At 35.0% G+C, this 22,055-nt stretch overlaps 1 protein-coding gene across 10 annotated transcripts in view; it reads left to right on the forward strand.

Annotated features, from left to right (window-relative positions):
* The window catches only part of HIPK3 (homeodomain interacting protein kinase 3), a 92,809-nt gene that overhangs the window by 15,780 nt on the left and 54,974 nt on the right, over positions 1-22,055 (forward strand). For all 10 annotated transcript variants that reach the window (XM_020963869.2, XM_020963875.2, XM_020963873.2 and 7 more), the window contains exon 2: positions 14,722-15,799. In XM_020963869.2, the coding sequence (XP_020819528.1) occupies positions 14,724-15,799 (1,076 nt within the window). In that variant the 5' untranslated portion in view covers positions 14,722-14,723. The remainder of the gene's footprint in view (positions 1-14,721; positions 15,800-22,055) is intronic.

Here is a 22,055-nt window from a genome sequence, read left to right on the forward strand (position 1 = left end):
TCTCTGGCCTAGAACTGTGATCAGGTCTCTTGCTGTCCTGTAGCTGCAAGCGCTAGTGCTCCTTTCTGCCCTGGAACTGTGTCCAGGGCCCCTGCTCCCTTTTGACCAACCACAAACACCCTTCACCCTGGAACTGTGACCTTGAAGTGTGTATGGACAATAGAGTTACCAAACAGCACCAGGTCCTGTACCCAGTGCCCACAAAGGGTCTTCTATAATCTCTTATTTTTATTTTATTTTATTTTTATTGGGCAGTGGGGTTAAGTGACTTGCCCAGGGTCACACAGCTAGTAAGTGTCAAGTGTCTGAGGCCAGATTTGAACTCTGGTCTTCCTGTCTCCAAGGCTGGAGCTCTATCCAGTACCCCCTCCCCCAGCCCCCTTCCTTATCTTTCTTGGGAGCAGAGTTCCCAGAGCTGCTGCAGGTCACAGCTGCCTCCAAGGCCCACCACTGGTGTTGCCCCTGCAAGTGCTCTGAATTGGCCTCCACTCAGTGTCACAGACCTCTCCTGCTGACCTTCTAAATTGTCTTAGACTGGAAAAAATTTCACTCCGACTTTTTCTTGACTCTGCCCCTGAAAAATTCAATTTGAGATGTTATTTTAAAGTTGTTTGGAGGAGAATGTTGGGAAAGTTTAGCTGGGTTTCTGCCTCTGCCATCTTGCCTTTGTTCTCAAACTTAAGTGCTTTTAAAGAATGTTTTAACTTAGGGCAGTCCACTAAAATGTTTTGTTAGAAATACAGTATTGAATAAATAAAAAATTAGGTAATTATATAAAATTGATTTCTAGATAGACTCGTTTTATGGAATTTGGAGACTCTTCATGGAATTTAGAGACTTTCTTCATTAGAGTTCTTGCCTCTTTATTACCACTGTGAGAATGTGTTTAACAGAGTTAGCATATTTTTACCTTTTCCCCCCCTATCCCTTCCCTCTTTCTCCCTCCCCACATTAGATATTTGATCTGGTTTTAATGAGTTACTCAATATTTGTAATTCTAGTGACTTCAGATGTAGATTGGGGTGCAGATACAGATAATTTGTATTTGTCCTCATTTTTCAAACATTCTTAGGTCAACTGGAGTTTAGTTATAGGGAATTTTGAAAATAAATTAATTGAGTAAAAAAGACATTTATTAAATGTTTATTATGTGCCAGCACTGTGCTGAAGTTTAGGGATACAAATACAGCTAGGTCTTAATTAGTGTGAATAATTGCATTATTCAGATTCTCACTGTTTGAAATTATAATTATATGTAAAATATGGTAATTGATTCTAGCCCAATGGAAATAAATTAATAAAAAATTTTTAAATTTGAAGTTTGTATCTGTTTATCAATATAATAGCAAAGGATAAAAATGCATTTCTGATTAAAGTTTATTACAAAATAGTTATAGTTATCTAAAATTAGTAATGCTTTAAATGTGATATTGTTGTCCTTGCAAATTTTTCCACAGCTGGGCTAGATAACTTGAAAAACGTTTTCAAAAGCAGCTTTAATCACCCATTCCTTTTTATTTGACCACCAAAGATCTGGAAGTGATAGATGGTTGTAACTTCTCAGAGTGGTAGAATTTTGAGACTGACAAACAAGCATTGCTATTAATTTAAAACCCCCCTCATTACCTTCTAATAGAAGGGCTAGGTTATGGTTAGATTCTTTAAGTCCAGGTAGATTTTTGAAGGTTTTTTTTTTCCAGAATAAGCCTATTTCATCCACATTAAAAATGTGTTCTGTGTATATCTGCTTCCTTTAATTATTTTCTTCAAAATATCTGAGTATTTACCTGCTTTTCCTCATGTGCACTGGCTGCCTCTTTGGTTAATTTTAACATTTTGTAATTGAAGTCGATTTTTAAAGTGATCCAACCAACTAACTTTCATAGTAAAAATTTCTTTGTTACCTACTTCATTTCCATTTTCTTCTCTTGCCTTTAATAAATTTGAAGCATAAATAAACTGAATGACTGCTCTGCTAAAAAAAAACTGTGATCTTCAGTTTATATGACTTTTTCTTTTATTCTACCTGTGTGCTTTATAATTTTCTATACTATGGAGTCAGGCATTCCAACATTTCATCCTAGTTTAGTCTTATCACATTCATGCCATTCAATTATATCAAATTTTTGTTCTAGTATAATAAGCCTTTTTTTTTTGCATTGGCAGTGTATCCCTCTTAAGTGTTCTTTCTTTTGTCCATTTTGTTAAGGGCTTATAAAACCCCCCACAACTTTTGGCATTATGTCATGCAGTCGTTAACACAACTCTTGGTAGCATCATATGGAGCAGCACATCACATCCATACTCCAGAATAGGAAAATGCAGTTTGACAATGGAGCAGTGTTAAAACCCCTTGACTTCCTCACCCGAAATGTGACTTGATATCATTTTACAATTGGTATTAAATTAAACTTTGCATTGTTAGCACTTATCTCAATCATGATCTAGCTGTGCAAAAGAGAAGACAGTTCCTGTCCTCAAGGAGCTTACATTTATGAATGGGAGTGATTATACATTTAAGGGAGTGTCAGCCAAGTGTTATTTTGGTGAGTAGAGTTTTAGTGGAGTAGATAAGACAATAACACATCCTTGCTAGTTGTGTGACAATGTGTTTTCCAGCAACTTGGAAATGTCCAACATGTCATTTTTTTGTTCTAAAAGTTGGAGGGTTTTGCAAAGTCAGATGAAGCTTGTTATTTAATGTGCTGATTGTGTTATAGTCAACACATTCTCTGGATGCTTTGGTCACAATACCACTGGAAAATGCCCAAGACCTGAGCATATTTTCAGTTACATGTTTCAGCATGCACATTTGCAAGTTCAATTTATGAATCTTCCGGATATGTTATGGTTTATGTACTAAAAAATGTTCAGATCTTTTATACCTTACTTCTTATCCCCAAGCTTCACCATTTGTCTTTTTCTTATTTTGTATTTTAAAAATAGAGGAAATGGGCAATATTAGGGCAAGATGAGAAATCATGTTTTTTTTGGGGGGGGAGGAGGAATCTGAACATTTTTGAGGCATTTAATTTTATTTTCTAGTTTTAATAGGCTACAAATAGCCTTTAAGTGATTTCTCAGCATGTCTAGGCCAAGTCCTCTTGAATTAATTTTTCATTAAAAAAGATACTTGATAAGCCCTTAAAATAATCTGTTCCTTAAAAAAAATTGAAAACATACTATGAAATGTGCATTTATTGAAAATTAAATCCTGGGTAGTAATAGGAAGAAAAGATAGCTATAGTAATAGGTATTCATAAGCCCTAAAATTTGAATGGATTTGATTTTCTTAAAAACAAAAATGTTACCAAAAATAAAATCATAAATATTTATAGAGTTCCTTTTAATCTACCCAAATCCATGTAAATATTGTGCAGCTTTTAGATTTGGAAGGTTTATTTCCTTTACATTTATTTACATTTGGGAATGAGGCTGTTAAAAGCCACCTGGATTCTCAGAGTTTGTGTGGTTTAGTTTTTCTTGTACACTTTTTCATTCTTTACCATACATGCCAGTTTACAGAAAGTATGTAATTGCAGTGTGAGAGTATTGAAATATTGTGAATAGGTATAACTATGTTATGGCTTAGTTCTGAGCATTTTATAGGGAAATGTATATATGGTTGTAAGCTTTAATAAAATTTATGGTTTTAGAGACGCTGGCTATGTTTTCATTAGAGACACATCTTATGCTGCTGAAGATCTTGTTACCTTGTAACTTCTTTGGTTAGTAACAAGTTGGGAATTAAGTGGGTGGCAACCTGATAAATACAAAAAAGGAATGGGTGAGTCATAAGTTGGTTTAGTTTTATAGTCTCTCAGTTTGTACCTGGTTAAAGAAGAAGTTCAGGAAATAGTTGATTTTACTCTCAAAAAAAGAAGAAAGAAAATTTGAACTTAAAAAAAATAATTTAGGGGATTTATTTTTTATATATTTTTTGAAAATTCTTTTTTATTAACTTAACAGAAATCAAAATGTATCCATGTTCAAAGAAGAGAAAAGGGATTGTGTATGAAACCACAAATTTCTATCATGTACAAGTTTTAAAAAAAATCAACCCAGTAGATTAAAATGGTTGTTCTAAAACTGCCCTGATTGTATCTTTTTTTTTGCTTTCTTTTTTTAAAAAATGTTTTAATGAAACTCTTTGCCTTTTTTTTTTTTGGTATCACTTTCACTACCTTCTGTTTTCCTCATAACGTCCTCCCTTGTAACGAGTATAGTCAAACAAGAAAATCTGTAGATTAGCTCTGTCTGTAATGTATGTCTCATTGTACATTTGTAGTTCATCATTTTACTTCTCAAGAGGTGAGAAGTATGACTCATCTCTCTTTTGGAGTCATGGTTATTCTTGTATTGATCATAGTTGTGTTTTTCCTTTATAGTGTTGTCATATAAATTGTTCTAAGGGCAGCTAGGTGGCGCAGTGCATAGAGCTCCAGACTTGGAGTCAGGAGGACCTGAGTTCGGATGTGACCTCAGACACTTGACACTAGCTGTGTGACCCTGGGCAAGTCACTTAACCCCAATTGCCTCACCAAAAAGCAAAAAAACCCCACAAAAAACCCAAAAAACCCAACATGTAAATAGTTCTAGTTCTGCTGATTTCACAACTTCTATCAATTTATAGAAATCTTCTGAGGTTTCTCTGAATCCGTCTCTTGGATCATTTTATACATATGTTTCTTTGGCACAAGGATGTTCCATTTATGTACTATAATTTGTTCAGTTATTGTCTACTTGATGGGTAGTCCTTTGTTTCCAGTTTTCTGCTGAAACAAAATGATGCTATAGATGTTTTTATATGAATGGGTCTCCCCCCTTCCCCATCTCTTAGTAATGGCCTAGCCTGGGTATGATTAGTTAGTAGTGACTTTTGGGGGTATAGTTTCAAATTATTTTTCCAGAACTTTTGGACCAGTTCATGGTTCTACCTAGAGTATGTTACTGTGTCTGTTATCGCACATACCTTCTATTAATTTTCCTTTTCCTTTTTATTTTTTGTCATCTAGCAAATGTGATGGATGTGAGGTGGAACTTTAGAGTTGTTTTAATGTGTATTCCTCTCACTAGTGATTTGGAGGGCTTAAAACAATTTTTGGTCTGGCTTTTTTTTTTAAAAATATAATATAACTTTTCCCCTATACCTTTCCCTTTCCTCCTTCCAGAGAACCCTATAACAATAATTTTTTTATGAAAAAAAAAGGAGGAGGGGAACCTAATCAGCCGAACTGATCAATACATTTCAAAAAAAACAAAAGAGGAAAATATATACAGTGTTCCACACGCGTGGACCTCCCACTTCTGCAAAGGAGTGGAGGGAGATCTCTTCTCATATCACCTTGGTGCTGTCCTTATTCTTTGTAATTTTGTAACATTTACTTTTCAGTTGTTTTGTGGTTCTTTCCATTTACATTGTGTCAGTGTCTTCTTGGCTTTTTTTATTCTGCATGTTAGTCTTTTCATGCTTCTCTGTATTGATACTTATTATTTACAGCACAGTAATATTACATTCTATTCACGTACCACAGTTTCTTTAGCTGTTCTCTCAGCCAATGGACATTGATTTTGTTTCTTTGCCGTTCTGTTCTTCTAAACACTTTGCTATTCTCCATCCATACCCTTTAAGGTCCAGCAGTACTCTCCTTCTTGCTTTTTCTCTCACAGGATTTTCTATCTCTGCTTGTGCATTTGCATTGGCTGTGTCTTCCCCATCCCTGGAATGCTCTTCTTCTGATAAAAGGAGGATAACGATTCCTGACCTATTTAAATAAGTGATCTCTCACTTCTGTTTCACTTCTTTGGCACTTAGCCTGTGTTATACAGGCTGTTTTAGTCCTTTCCTTATTGTTTATGTTTTGTCTTCTGACTAGTTTTTAAGTTGCCTTCTAACTTTCCTGGCTTTCTTCAAGATGAGATCAGATTTCCACTTTGGCTGAAGGCTTTTTCTGTGGCCATGAAAAGGAAGGGTCACAACAAAGAGTAAAATAAAGAATTCTATTAGGGAGTACTTTGCACAGCTAAATTCTTAACAAATTAGAGAAATGAAAGGTAATAGATGATTTTTGACAAATTTATAAATTCAAATGCAATTAATAATTTAAGTAGAATTTAAACTGGCTGGTCTGGGAGGAGGGAGTAAGATATGTAATCAAAGAATTCCTCTTCTTTCACTCTGACCTCCTCCCCTCTCCCCCAACCAACCAGCCAACCAACCAACCACAAACATTTTCCAGGTTAATCCTTTTAAATAGTACAAGAATAAAAGTTTCTGTATCATTTAGTTTATTCATAATTCTGAGAAAAATCACAGTTTACTTTATATTAGGCAAATGTATTTTGGATTGTAAAACTAGTTTCCTTAATAAATATATGTGCAGAAATGCAAAATATATTTTAGGCAATAGAATATAGCTGTAATATAACTTCATTAAGTAAGCTTTAAACCAGTTATGCAAGACTATTTCAGTATCAGAAAAGTTAGCAACTTAACATATTCTATCATAGCGTTCAGGAAATCTTTTACAAAATTGACATTCATTCATTCATGATGAACACATGAAATGTAATAGGGGGATTTTCCATCAACAGAATTTAAAATATTTGTTTTAAACCAAAGGTCAACATAATAGACAAGGAAGAAACAGAAGAGGTATTTTCGCTAATAATAGGTACAAACAAAACCAAGTTTACAAGTTTATAAGAATATCAAGTTTTATCACTTATATTTGTATAATATTAGAAATTGCAGCAAGAAAGGAAAAAATACTTTTAGGATTAATTAAAGTTGAAAATGAAGAGTTAAAAATATCATTTGTAGATGACATGATAGTGTATCTAGAAAATCTAGGCATCTCAACTAAAAAGTTAATGGAGATAATAAATTAGTTCAGTAAGACTGCAGGATATAAGATTACCCAGTAAAAATCATTTGTGTCCTAATTTACTAATAATAAATGTAAGAAAAATATCATAAAAAGAGAACCTGATTAATTAAGAAAAATAAAATTATAGGGAATTAGCCTAATCATATAAGACTTACAGAAGGACCACTTTGAATAATAATTACTTAAATGAAGACATAAGTATAAAGACATTCATTATTCATGAATAGATCAAATTAATATGATAAAAACACTTTTAATTTTTACATTTTAATGTGATATCAGCCAAAATGACAAGATTTTTTCATAGAATTAGATTAAATTTTAGGGAAATTTATATGGAAGAACAAGTAGGTATAAACGTTGAGGGACTTGGTGGGGAAAAAATAAAAATGCACGAAACTAATGAAAGTGATCTTATGTTCCCCAACTTTAAAATATATTGCAAGGTAGTCATCAAAACTATCTGGACCTGGGCAAAAAAAAAATAACATCAGTGGAATAGAATAGAGATATCAGTCACACAACCAAATATATGCAGATTAGTGTTTGATAAATGTACAGCGAAGAAAAACCTGGGGAAAGGATTTCTTATTTAAGAAATATACTTGGAAAAACTTGGTCAGCAACTTAGTAGGAAATGGATTTAGAAGCATATCCTGTATTATATGTACAGTAAATTCTAGCTGCATGATAGACATAAACATAAAATATAAAAAAGTAAGAAAATGAAATGACTTTTTTACGTACTATGGTGAGGAAATGGCTTTCTGTTAAATAGGAGCAATTATAACAAACGAGATAGATGTGCTTTATTGTATTAAAACAGAAACAATTAAAACAGTACAGTAGAAGACAATGTGATCAAAATAAAAACAATATAAGAAATTGAGTAAAATATTTTTAATACTTGGACCTGTGACTTCCAAGGTGACTAAGGTACTCTCTCTACCATTGCAGATCAGCACCTGTTCTACAGCTTAGTGTTAAAATGTTTCCCAGGCTGCTTACAAATGGAGGCCTGTGTGACACAGCCAGTATGTCTGTGGCAGGATTCAAACCCAGGTTTTCCTGATTCTGAGGCCATCTCTGTCCATCATACTGTTCTGTCTTATAACTGGTTTAAAAACTTAGTATCAGCGCAGCTACATGGCACAGTGGATAGAGCACCGGCTCTGGAGTCAGGAGAACCTGAGTTCAAATCCAGTCTCAGACCAAACATTTGACACTTACTAGCTGTGTGACCCTGGGCAAGTCACTTAAACCTAGTTGCCTCACTAAAAAAACAATAACAAAAACAAAATAATATGAAAAAATGCTCTACATCACTAATAATTAGATAAATGCAAATTAAAACCACTCTACACTTCCATCTCACATCAATCAGATTGGTAAAGTTGACCAAAAAGGAAGATGGCAGATATTGTAGGGGCTGTGGAAAAACAGGCACATTGATGCACAGTGTTAGTGGATCTGTGCATTGGCCCATCTATAGAGCAGTTTGGAACTGTGCTCCCAGAGTTTTGCCCCAGTGATACTAGTAGTAAGGGTGTACCACAAAGAGATCAAAGATAGAAGAAAAGGTCCTTTATGTATAAAAATATTTGTGGCAGCATTTTATGTAATAGTAAAGAACAGATGGGAGTGCACATCAATTGGGAAATGGCTGAACAAATTATAGTATATGATTGTAATAGAATACTATTGTGCTATTAGAAATGAAGAGGTGATTTCAGAGAAACCTAGAAAGACTTATATGAACTGTTGCAGAGTGAAGTGAGCAGAACCAAGAGAATAATTTTTAATATAAAATCAGTGTGTTAAAAACTAACAATTCTGAAAGACTTCAGAGCTCTGGTCAATAGTTGACCATAGTTCTAGAGGACAAATGATGGAAGAATGTTGCCCACCTCCATTGCCACGGAGATGATGGACTAATATGCAGAATGGTACACATTTTTGGATGTAGCTAATGTGGGAATTTGTTGTTTTGGTTGACTATATTTCTTTTAAATCTCATGGGAGGGAGAGAGAGAAAATAAATACTTGATAATTGAAAAAAAAATAACTAGAGATACAAATTCAAATAGTGTTGAGCTAGCCTAATAATTAAAATCCATGAAATATAACCTTTGAATTTGTGGAGAAACAGGTGACATTCATTGCTGGTGGAATTATAATTTTATAGTGTCTTTTTGAAAAGCAATCTGAGAATTACAAAAATCATTCTCTTTGACTTACTGATTCTGTTGTTGGTAATATACCCTGGAAATGTTAACAAAAAAAATTTTATACAAAAAAGCTATTTGTTGGAGATTTTATGTAATTGCAAAGTAGTTGGGTGTGTTTTGTTTTAAACTTGTGATTTCATTAGTGTAGAAAAATACTTTCTGAATTTTAGGAACTTGGAAGAATAGGACTGTGATATCCAGGAAGTTATAAGAATGGAAAAGATGGTCTGGTCAGGGCTAGGATGAGGGATAAGTGGACAGCTAGAGTACTCTGCTTGTACACTGTAGAAGTCAGAGGAGTGTGAGGAAGACCTTCAGCCTCCAGAGTGGAAACCCCCTATTCTCAACCCCTTATAAAATTTATGGCGACACATGGACTAGAGTCATACAAGGGGCAGGCATGGGTGGATTTTAGTTTGTATTGTTGGGAGAGAATTTCCAAAAGAACATAGATCCATTTGAGATTTTTAAGGGAATTCCTGGTTTATAAACAATCTCCAGTGTTGCAAATTGGCACTAGTATGTAATTTCTTGTCTTAGAGAGTTTCCTGGGAATTCTGAGCCCAAATATTGCCCTGTCAGTGGTCACATAGCTAGCAAATCCCCAAAGGCAAAGAAACTAGAACAGAACTCTTCCTGATGTCAAGATTGGCCTTCTCTCCCCAATGCTGTGATGCAAAAAGCTGGAAGCAATGTAAATATCCAGTAATAATGAAAAATTTAAATAAATCATAATATTTTAATGTATTTAAATAAATCATGGTATTTTCATGTAACTAAATACCCTTATTAGGATAGAATGTAAGGGAATATGGAAAGACTTTTATGAAATAAGGCAAAGTGGAAAAAAGGCAGAACCAAAAGTACAGAATACAAGACTGGGATAGGATATGTGAATGGACAAAAAATTCTTGATAGAAACCTGGAGAAAATGACAGAAAAGTTATGATTTCATGAATTTAAATTCACTTGCTTAAAGTTAGTCAGAAAGTATGATAAGATGTATTTTTCCCATTCAATTTTATTTTCAGTTTTGAGTTCACCTCCTTCCCTTCTCCCACTCATTAAGAAGGCAAGAAAACCAAAACCCATGTAATAAGATGTCTTGCTGTTGAATATTTTAAATAATCAACCTAAAGTTTAAAAATAAATTTGTTTTCTTAGAGCCAGTTTATGTTCATTTTTTTCACCATGTTAACACCTTCCTTATATCCTGAAAAAGGATTCCTACCATATAAGTATAAACTTCCATCAACTAAACTTTGGCTTCTTTTGTTTTTTAATCATGAACACTATTTTTTTTTTTGCCATCCTTTTCTCCATCTTTACCTTAAGATTGAAGTTGCTGAATATTCACATATTTATTAACTTGGTTTGGAGGATATTGTTAAGTGCTTTGTAATATTTTTCCTCCACAACTAATTTTGCCCTTTAAGCTGCAGTTATCTACAAGGCTGAATGGTCTTTTTACCTTTGCCCATCTTGAACTCTGAAAGAAATATGACCATTTGTTCCATGAAATGATACTTGTTGCCTTTGTGTGCATGACGAAACTGCCAACTTCTTTTTTTGCTTCTCTAAGGAGAATCCTTCCTGTTTTGTTGCGACTTAATGTCTGCTGGTTTCATTTATAGCAAAAATGTCAATAAAATATGGTTGGTTTCTTTCTTCTAGTAATATGTTAACCCATTTGTTGTTAGGGAAACATCTCATTTAAATCTTTATTGACTCTGAAAACTAAATTTTGTTTCAAAGCACCTGCTGCCTCTTTTTATGTTTGTCCTCGTCCATCACTGTAGAAGTAGAATGGAGCTATTTTATAATTGCTTTTTGTTTCATGTTTCAGAATTCATCATTAGTGAGTGGCCAGTCTAGTAGTGATGAACCTCCTTAATACTTAGCTACGCTTTCCTTTAGAAAGCTGGCATAGGCTATTGACAACACAGTATTTGGAAGCTTTTCAAAGCTTGCCAGAATCTGTACTCTTTGTCATCTTCAAAGTCCCAGGATTGCTTTTGTTTTATATTGAGGTGTCAGTAAGATTCTTGTGTAGGTACTACAGAACTATGGGGGGAAAAAGCCTTTCTTATTTTTACAAATAACAGCGTTCATAAAAACATTTTATTTAGCTCCACTGTAAAACCAAGCAAGAAAACTTAATATTGAGTTATAGGAAACTATATTATAGGCTAGTGGTCTCTAAAGGCAGGACAGGGGCTCCCTGGGAAGTCAGAGGCATCACTTGAGGGTATGTGAGACTTGATTCAGGGGTGTGTGTGATTAACCAATTGCAAAATGGGAGGACAGGCTACTTCTCTCCCTCAACAGGTAGCCAGTAATGGGATTTGTCTCCCAACATAAACACATCTACACTTATCTCTTCCCAATACTTCTTACCTTCTCTTCCTTCTTCTGTGTAAACTCTGTGGTTGCCTTTTTGCAGTTAGGTGGCACAGCAGATTGAGTTCAGCCTGAAGTCAGGAAGACTTGAGTTCAAATTTGGCCTCAGACGCTTTTTAGAGTGTGACCCTGAGTCAGTCACTTAACTGCTGTCTTCCTCAGTTTCCTCAGCTATAGCATGCACCTAATAGGGTTATTGTGATGATCATATGAGGTATTTGTAAAGCAGTTAGCACAGTGGTACATAGTAGGCACTTAATAAATTCTTATTCCTTTCCCCCATGGCATCTGGTGGTGGTTGCTGTTGTTTTAATCAATAGGGGATGGTCTTGATAAAAGTTCTGCCCTCATCTTCTGCCTCCCAGATCATTTTCTAGGGTGGCTCTGGATCTGGAAGTAGGGGCCAGTGAATAAGAGCTCTACCGTCTCTCTTTTCATTTTGGGTGGGACTTAGTGAGTCACACAGGATGAGCCAGGCATGAATGGATTGGGATTTGGATCACAGATGTCATAATATTTTCCCCCAAACTCATCCGTCTTCCAGACACTCCTGGTCCTGTCAGTCCTTCCAGTCACCCAGGTTCACAATTTCAGTGTGATACTTTCCTCCTACATAGTTGCCATACTTGTAATTTCTGTCTTCATGGTGTCTCTTGAATCCAACTTCTGCTCTTCACATAGCAATCACTCTAGCTCAGGTTCTCATCATCTTGCTTCGACTGTTCTAATAGTCTCCTAATTAATTGAGCTCTCTGTTTCAAGTCTTTCCCTTCTCTCATTCATTCTTCACACAGCTGCCAAACCAATTTCCTAAAGTGAAGATCTGACCGTGTCATCTTACTACTTTTTAAAATCCATTGGCTCCTTATTGACTCTGGAATCAAGTATTTTGTCTTTATTTCATCCTTAAAATTTTTTTTTTGCTTAAATTTTAGAAATGTACTTAATTACAAGTATAACAGCACACAAACATAATACCTAAATAAATAAATGTACACTGTGAGGGATATATGTTCAGAATTTTTTACATTTGGGGTATATGATCAAAAAAGGTAGAAAAGTTAGCCTAGACTATTGTAAATGTCTTCTTACAAGTCTTCTTGTCCTTAGCCTCTCCCCTTGTCAATCCATCCTTCATATAACCATAGTAATCTCCATAATGTGGGGGCTTGAATGTTCTTCTAATTAAAAATGTTTAGGTGTTTTGTTGTCTGTGGGATAAGATTATCTTTAACCCAGAATATAAGACCCTCTATAATCTGACTCTAAAATGTTCTTCATCCTTCTTTCACTCTGTCATTGTGTACTGTTGTGCTCCAGAACTGGACTTGTAAAGGTTGTTTCAGGTCCTGCTATTTCTTGCTTCTGTGCACTGGTTTAGATGATCCCCTTGCTGCTGATGGACTGTGACCATATTCCTGCCCGAGTTCCTTTTTAGGTTACATCTTAGGTGCCAGCTCTTCCTGGGCTAAAAGTGTTTTTTGGTCTAAGTATTTCTTAGAGCCATTTGACTTGACTTTTCATTTATCATTCTCATATCCTACCTAATATTGTACTTACTTGTGCATAAGTAGCACCCCTTTGTTAGATTATAATTTAGTTGAGAACAGCAACTGTACTGTTGGTTTTCATCTTTCTGTCTTAGCACTTACCATGGTACAGGTGGAACTTGCACATAATTGGCATTTTAAAACTTTTTGAAATGGCTTGCGTGTGTTTTTGATATTCCAAAGCCCAGGAGAACCTAAAACATCCCTCTTTCAGCTTCTTATCAGTGTTAAGGTGTCAAATAAGATGAACTCTACTCCTCGAGCTGGTGGGAATTATAGAAAGAGATGCAGTGGAAGTATAAGAAATAAGATAGAGCTCTTTTCAAGGCATCTAGTAGAATCAGATCATTTTGACTATTGTTTCATATCAGTGTCTTTGGTATCAATTGATATAACTTAATGGAAGCTGTCTGTTCACTGATTGTATTCAAGTTGTACAGATGGACAGAAGATTCATAAATGATAGTGGAATGGGGTATAAGGGGGCATCTTGCTGTTTCTGTGTTAGAACTACTGCTTAGCATTGGTACAAAGTTAGTCTTACATGAGGACTCTACCAGTTGTGTGTGTGTGTGTGTGTGTGTGTGTGTGTACATCTATTACTTACATGTGTGTTTTTGTATTAATATATATGTATTTTGTGTATGTGTATATATTCTCCTGTTTTGTTGGCATATTGTTTTGAGTTATAAGAGTATATCTGTTTTATGTACCTATTTTTCTCATACTTGACTATTTGAGATAAAGAATTTCTCTGTTAGAAATAATATGGCTTTTTTTTTTCTTTTTTGGAGTAGTCAAAATGAAACAATGACCAAAGCAGGATTCTCTTGACTGTTTAAACTTGGCTTTATTCTTTTTCTTCTGATATTCTAAATACCTGTGTTCCAGGTGTAACTGAACTGTATAACTGAATAGTCTAAGAGCTCTTGTAAACTTGCTGTTTTATATTATTCCTATATTGAGTATTTGGGTGGGCTGGATATTATACTGATTGCATTATATGTAAATTCTAGATAGGTGAGTAGTAGGATATCAATGCCAGTAAAGAATGTTAGGTCCAGTCGTTATACTTATGTTCAAATGATAAGTTACAGTTAAATACTTTGTAAAATCATCTTCCAATTAGCAGACTTTGTGCCTAGAATCTCTAATTATCTGCACATATATGCATTTCCTGTGGATATTTGATAAATATTTAAAGAATTTTTAGAATTTTACAGGAAATAAAATAACTATGGGAGGACTCAAAGGAAATAAATCAGAGGTGAGAAGGAAAAGTTATTTGGTAGTAAGGTCTACATTGGTAGAATATTAGGAGCGCCTTGCACTGATGAAGTTATAGATCTGGTTACACTCCCCTTCCTCTCTGATCTTGTTGTGTAAAAAGTGAAGCTTCACTTTGGTGGGCTTTTTAAGTAGTTTGAAAACATACAGAACCATTTGAAGAATGTTTAAGATATCTGTGCTGTCTCCTTTGGAGACACTTTGCACAGTACAATGAATGCCGATGAAACTTTATGCTCCTGAAATTTTTATATATATCAGAAGTATATTTACTTTTGTGCATTTTAAAAGGAACTTTAATAGTAATTTTTCACATCAATGAATTGTAAGTTAATTATTTCTTATTTTTCTCATTTTCCTTTGTAGGTATGGCCTCACAAGTCTTGGTCTACCCACCATATGTTTATCAAACTCAGTCAAGTGCCTTTTGTAGTGTGAAAAAACTCAAAGTAGAGCCAAGCAGTTGTGTATACCATGAGAAAACTTATCCCCAGACCTATGTGAATGGTAGAAACTTTGGAATTTCTCATCCTTCTATTAAGGAGAGTACTTTTCAGACAAAGATACCATTGAACAGATCACGAGGACATAACTTTTTGTTGCAAACAAATACTGCTGCTTTTAAAAACACTGCAGGTGCTACCAAGATCCTAGCTGTGCGGGCACAGCCTTCTCACGTGGAGGCACTTCCATCTGGGGCCCGGGAAAGTGCCCAGCGATGGGGATTGAAGCGTAAGAGTAAAGAGCTGGAGAATCAAAACAGCGCAATGCAGATTGTCGATGAACTGTCTATACTACCTGCAATGTTGCAAACCAACATGGGAAATCCAGTGACAGTTGTTACAACTACGGCAGCATCAAAGCAGAATTGTACCAGTGGAGAGGGAGATTATCAGTTAGTACAGCATGAAGTTTTGTGTTCACTGAAAAATACATATGAAGTCCTTGATTTTCTTGGGAGAGGGACTTTTGGCCAGGTAGTCAAATGTTGGAAAAGAGGGACAAGTGAGATTGTGGCAGTCAAAATTCTGAAGAATCACCCTTCTTATGCACGCCAAGGACAGATAGAAGTGAGCATATTATCAAGACTCAGTACTGAAAATGCTGATGAATTTAACTTTGTACGAGCTTATGAATGCTTTCAACACCGTAACCACACTTGCTTGGTCTTTGAGATGTTGGAACAGAACTTATATGATTTTCTGAAGCAAAATAAATTCAGTCCTCTGCCACTTAAAGTAATACGACCTATTCTTCAACAAGTAGCCACTGCACTGAAAAAACTGAAAAGTCTTGGTTTAATTCATGCTGACCTCAAACCAGAGAATATTATGTTGGTAGATCCTGTCCGACAGCCATACAGGGTTAAAGTAATAGACTTTGGATCTGCTAGCCATGTATCAAAGACTGTTTGTTCTACATATTTACAGTCTCGGTACTACAGGTAGGTGGGAACTATTTTTGGTTACCAAAGGAATGCTCTGTCTGTGTTTTCAGAAGTGGTCATGTTTCCAGGGTTGGAAAAGTGTCTCTAAGATGTGTATAGAAATCAAGATATGTATATACAGAAAGGTCTGATGATTTCTTAATACCCTTACAGCACAGCACACACCCTCTACCCTCCAGGGTCCTCCTTGCAGAAAGACTGCTATTAAAAAATAGGTAGTTGGGATTTAAGCTTCTGGTTAATGGTGTCAAGGTTTATAATAATATTAGGTCACATTAGACAATAGTGCTTTAGTGGGAACAAACTACTATTTCTTCACAACATCTGTGAAATAGGCAGTGCAAGGATACTCATTTTTATTTCAGAGCTGAGGTGCAGGCAGGTTAATTGCTTTACTTGAGCTAGAAAGCTGCTGGGCTCTATACTGAAAGTGCTCTGGCACTCTGTGCCCGTTCCTCTTCAAAATTCTCCCCTGAGGCACAGATTTCTTTAGGGAACCTTTCCTTATCCTTCAACCATCACTTACCACTTCTTTTTGTGGGAGAGTGCAGGGACTGTTTTCATGTGCATCTTTTTTTAATTCCTCAGTACTTAGGATGGCTCTTAAATACTTGTTGATTGGTTAATGTCTAACAACAAATGGTTATTTGCCATTTTTCTGAAGAATTAATAATAAATCACCAAAAAAATCTACTAAAACATGGATGGACATGTTCTTTCCTTAATGATTTCTCAGTTTAAACTGATAACTCCTTAACAAAGGTGTTTTTCTCTTAGAGTATCCTCATGATACATAGTTTATGACTAACATTAAATATGATTTTTTCATGTGTATAGAAATGTATAAATGATTTCAAGTAGTGACTAGAATGTGAAGTTGAAGTTCTTGGTTTGATCTCCACAAGAACAAGTCAACAATCTTGTGCAGGTGGTGTCCTGGTGGATTAGAAAGGACCAAGGCTGGGAATAATTTAGCAGAAGTTAATAACTATTATTGAAAAATCAGTTCATGATACATGCTTTGAGCATATATAAGTAAGATCATCTATCTAAAGGAAAATACATTTTGTTTTGCTCTGGAGTAGTGGTTTTCAAGTTGATTAAATTAATTGAAAGGATCGTAAAAATAGTCTTCTAAATATTTATGCTCTCTTTCAGTTTAATCAATATTAACCTTGAGACTCAAACTTTGAGAATTTTTTGGGGTGGGGGGGCATGATGTAGATAAGTATACCTACCATGTCTCAGCATATGTCAGAATAATAATTTTTTTCTACGTAGCTTCTACCTTGAGATTTTACTAGATTCTTTTACCTTCATGTAACTCAGTTTCCAGTTGCCTTGTCCCAATATTTAGTTCACCTGTTATTTACGTGACAATACTGTATTTGGGTCTTGAATTCTTTAGTAGCTTAAATTTAAGGACCTTTTAGTATCTGGATTTTTTTTTTAAACGTGGAAATGTTGGGGCAGGTAGGTGGCGCAGGGGATAGAGCACCGGCCCTGAAGTCAGGAGGACCTGAGTTCAGATCCGGCCTCAGACCAAACACTTGACACTTACTAGCTGTGTGACCCTGGGCAAGTCACTTAACCCCAATTGCCTAAAAGCAAAAAAACCAACCAAACAAAAAAAAACAAACTTGGAAATGTTGTATTACCTGGCTTTAAGAAGAAATGGGCTTTAAATAAATTTTGCCATCTAATATTTATTGAGTGAACAAAGTATGAAATATTTTAGAAAGGTCTAAATTAAAATATTTTTCCATAGTATCCTATTAGCATAGTACTGGTAGTCTTTACCCTTAGTAAACTAACAAAGTTTACTAAGGTAATCTTATCTAGAGTTTATGTTTTATCCATGGAGTAATTGTTAAACTAAATTGTACACAATACAACTTAAATACTTTTGCTGTAAAACTGTGTATTTATATACATATAGGGAATTGATCATAATTTTCTTGATCTTTAGGATCTTGATAATTGTATGATCTTTTTAAAGAACAAAATCTTTTCTGAGTAAAAAGGTGTAATTGTTATATAAATAGTCAAGGAAAAAGATTGGAAATTTGTCTTTGTCCCAGTACAATTAGACCTAAACTTTCAAGGCATCATTTGCAGTTGTTAAAGAGAGTTATGAGGGGAAAATAGGTTATATTTTATCCCTCAACTTGTGATTATATATTACATGAAAAACATCATTTGGCCAGGGATATATTTTACTAGTAGTTTACAAAAATGTAATGATGATGTTTAGAACTAGAACACCAGGAGTTAGTTAGCCCCTGCTAGCTCTTCTGCCTGTGTGTTACATTAGTTCACATGGGACCCAAATGAAAATTTAACCCCCTTGTTGTGTGTTAACACCTTGATCTTTAAAAAATAGTGTAAACAGGAAATGGCAGTTGAGCTTCAGAGACTAACCTGCACAAGTAAACCTTGAGTGAAGAGAAGCAGCATGAGCACAAATGCTCACAATCCCCCTGTAAACAACTTGCACTTAGGAATAGCCACAGATGTTATTCTATCACTTTGAACTGTGCATCACAGAAATGTAGTGGGGGAATATCTTAAAATAGGCTGGGGCTGGAGGCCAGAGACTGTTGACTACTATAGATGGCGAGGCTGTCTCACTGTTAACAGTGAAAGAAGCCAGAAGTGCGTGCTGCTAAAGGCGCTGATTGCTCAAGGTCAGCATGTTCTAAAGTCAGCTGCTGTACTTACGAATGTGGCCACTGTCAGGAACATGTAGGGCTTTTGCATACATAAAAAGGAGTAGCAAGTAGGTGCCACATTTGTGAGGTGGAGTGGCTGGTTTCAGGTCATGAATTTCTTTTTTAAAACAGTAAACTTTGGCAGTAATGTTCTGGGTCATTTCAAGACCTAATCCCCATTTACCCCTTTTCTTTTGAAAGTGGGCACACAGAGAAATAACAAAACAATACCACTTTCTGATTTGTTTTTTGCTTTCCTGATTTTCACTAAGAACTTTTGTGTTTTCTTGATATAACCTTTGAGTTGCCTTTACTTTTAACTTCAGTTTAATAATTCATGAATTTATTTTATCTGCTATACCACAAATAGTTTAATTTATGTTCTCAACAGTTTTCATCATTCTATTTTTTGTTTGTTTGTTTTTGCTAGGCAGTGGGGTTAAGTGACTTGCCCAGGGTCACACAGCTAGTAAGTGTTATGTGTCTGAGGCTGGATTTGAACTCAGGTCCTCCTGAATTCAGGGCCAGTGCTCTATCCACTTCGCTGCCTAGCTGCCCCTCATCGTGCTATTTTTAATCTGTCTTTGAGAGCTGCTATGTGGTGCAGGGAGGTAGACACTTAGTCAGGAAGACTCCAGTTCAGATCCTGCTTCAGACATTAGCTGTGTGACCCTAGGCAAGCCATTTAACTCCTGTCTGCCTCAGTTTCCTCATCTGTAAAATAGGGATAAATAATATCTACCTCCCAGAGTGGTTGTGAGGGTAAAATGAGATAACATTTGTAAAGTGCTTTCCAAATCTTAAAACATGGTATAAATGCTAGCTATTTACAATAAATTTTACAGAAAAAGGAAGATTATTGTGTTGGACAGTCCTTTAGTTTAGCAGGCCATGTTAAATGCTAAATTGTCAGTTACAACATGAAAAAACGTAACAGAATTAAAATACATGTAAAATATAGTTGCAAAATCATTTATAAACAATGTAGTAGATTAACATTTTATAATGCTTTACATGTTCAGTTTTGTATTTTTCAAAGTATTTTCATTTCCATTATCTCTTTTTTATTTTTATTTTTTAATTACTTATTTTTAGTTTTCAATATTCATTTCTGTAAGATTTTGAGTTCTAAATTTTCTTCTCTCCCTTCCCCCTCCCCAAGATGGCGTGCATTCTAATATAGGCCCTACATATACATTCTATTAAGCATGTTTTCACATTGAACATGGGTTTTTTTTTTTTTTGGTGAGGAAGGGGGGTTAAGTGACTTGCCCAGGGTCATACAGCTAGTGAGTGTTAAGTGTCTGAGGTGGGATTTGAACTCAGGTCTTCCTGACTTCAGAGTCGGTGCTTTATCTACTGTTCCACCTAGCTGCCCCCACATTGATCATGTTGTAAAGAAGAATTAGAACCAATGGAAGGAACCACAAGAAAGAAGAAACAAAATAAAAGAAAAAAGAGAGAGCAAACAGTATGCTTGTATCTGCATTCAGACTCCATAGTTCTTTTTCTGGATGTGGATAATATTTTCCGTCATGAGTCTTTTGGAGTTGTCTTAGATCTTTGCATTGCTGGGAAGAGCTAAGTCTACCAAAGTTAGTTATCACACAGTGTTGCTGTTACTGTGTACAATGTTCTCCTGGTTCTGATTACTTCACTCAGCATCGGTACGTGTAAGTCCAGGTTTTTCTGAAATCTGCCTGCTCATCATTTCTTATAGTACAGTAGTATTCCATTGCATTTATATACCACAACTTGTTCAACCATTCCCGAGTTGATGGGCGTCCACTCAATTTCCAGTTCTTCGCCGCCACAAAAAGAGCTGCTATAAATATTTTTGTACGTGTGGGTCCTTTTCCCATTTGTATGATCTCTTTGGGATACACATCCAGAAGTGGTACACATTATCTCTTCTGATAGACACAGCCTGACATGTAGTGGATAGAATGGTAGATTTAGAATTAGGAAAACCAGGGTTCAAATCCTAACTCTGAAATTTAGTAACTGTTTTCCCTAGGCAAGTCACGTAATCTGAAGCATTTCTTGTTAAGCTGTGGATAGGTTGTCTGTTGGTGGAGGAAGCTGCCATGCTGAGTTTTGCACATGCTGAGGAAATCACAAAACTGCGCAGTGTTATGGTTTTCTTATTTGATCCTCACATTGTTCTTTGTGGGAAAGGCAAGACTGATAGTCTGACAGTTGAGAATCCTGAGCATTAGCTGTTTAAATGACTCTTCCAGGGTCATCTGGAGGCCACCCCCAGATCCCAGATCTTTTACTCCTAAGTTTGGAGCCTTCTCCACCTGTTTTCCTTCCCCCTTTACTAGTTGGAAAAGAGCCTTATTTTGTGACTACAGGCTCGGAGAACTGTGTTGATTTGCCTTGGAAATCAAAATTTATTCATGGCTTTTCAAGTAAACTATTTTATCTGATCAAGTGATCCTTTTTCTCTGTGGTACAAACAGCTTGTTAGCCAATTTGCTGATTTATCTCAGAGAAAATTTTTCCTGTTTATGATTGCATTCACTCATTTATATTCTTTCATTCAGCATGCAATTTTTGTATATATGTAATGTATATTTTTGTATATATAATCTACATTATATATAACATGTAACAATCTGTGTTAGGCACAAGGGAAAAAAGTTTGAAAAAGAATAAAAATTGGATTTAGTATGTAATTATGGGGATGAGAAGGAAGGAAAAGCTTATCTTTTAAATTTTAAATGAAATAATGTTTCATGTTCAAAATATTATTTCAGGAATATTTATCAGAATACTACCTTGAATGTTAAATATCTGAAGTGCTGACTCAACCTTTCCAAAGAAAATAATATAGTGAAAAAAATTAAACCTCTGCTTCAGAATGCTTTTTTAACATATATGTTTAATTCACATTATAGAGACTTTAAAACAATACTAAATATTGTTTTTGTTCTTGTTAATTATACAGTTGCCTTATTTTGGCATTCTCCTCAATCCATTTCTCTTCTTTTCCAGTTAATTATTTTATTTATCTAAATATGATTTAGATTGATCATTGGACACCTCTAAAAGTTGGTATTGGCTTTGTACCTTTAAATTAAAAGGACAGTAGATTATAAATAGGGAGGTGGGGGAGGAGGGGGAATAGTATCCTAACTGCATGCCAAAGTTCCTGTCATTATTCTTTTTTCCCTCTCAAGTTTAAAAAAGGTGTATATATATAATTTTAATTTTATTTTAAATTAAAAAATTTTTAATTTTAATTTAAAAATTTTTAAATTTTAAAATCCAAATACATATTATACATTGTATCAATGCACATTTATTTTTAAACAAAAATAATATTAAAGAATATTAGTGAAAATTCTCAATTTACTGAATCCTTTGGTAGTATCTTGTAGGTGTTCCCTATTCAGTAGGATTTATTTAATAGTAGAGGATTGTGGACTTATTCATCATTTGATCTTTTGGTTCTCTTTACACTTTCATGATCCCTTTTGATATTTTCCAATTTTTTTATTAGCTGCTATGACCAATTTCCTGGAGTTGTTGGGTTT

Source organism: Phascolarctos cinereus, unplaced genomic scaffold (genome assembly GCF_003287225.1).
Source record: "Phascolarctos cinereus isolate Bilbo 61053 unplaced genomic scaffold, phaCin_HiC Scaffold_9;HRSCAF=440, whole genome shotgun sequence".
Lineage (NCBI taxonomy): Eukaryota > Metazoa > Chordata > Mammalia > Diprotodontia > Phascolarctidae > Phascolarctos > Phascolarctos cinereus.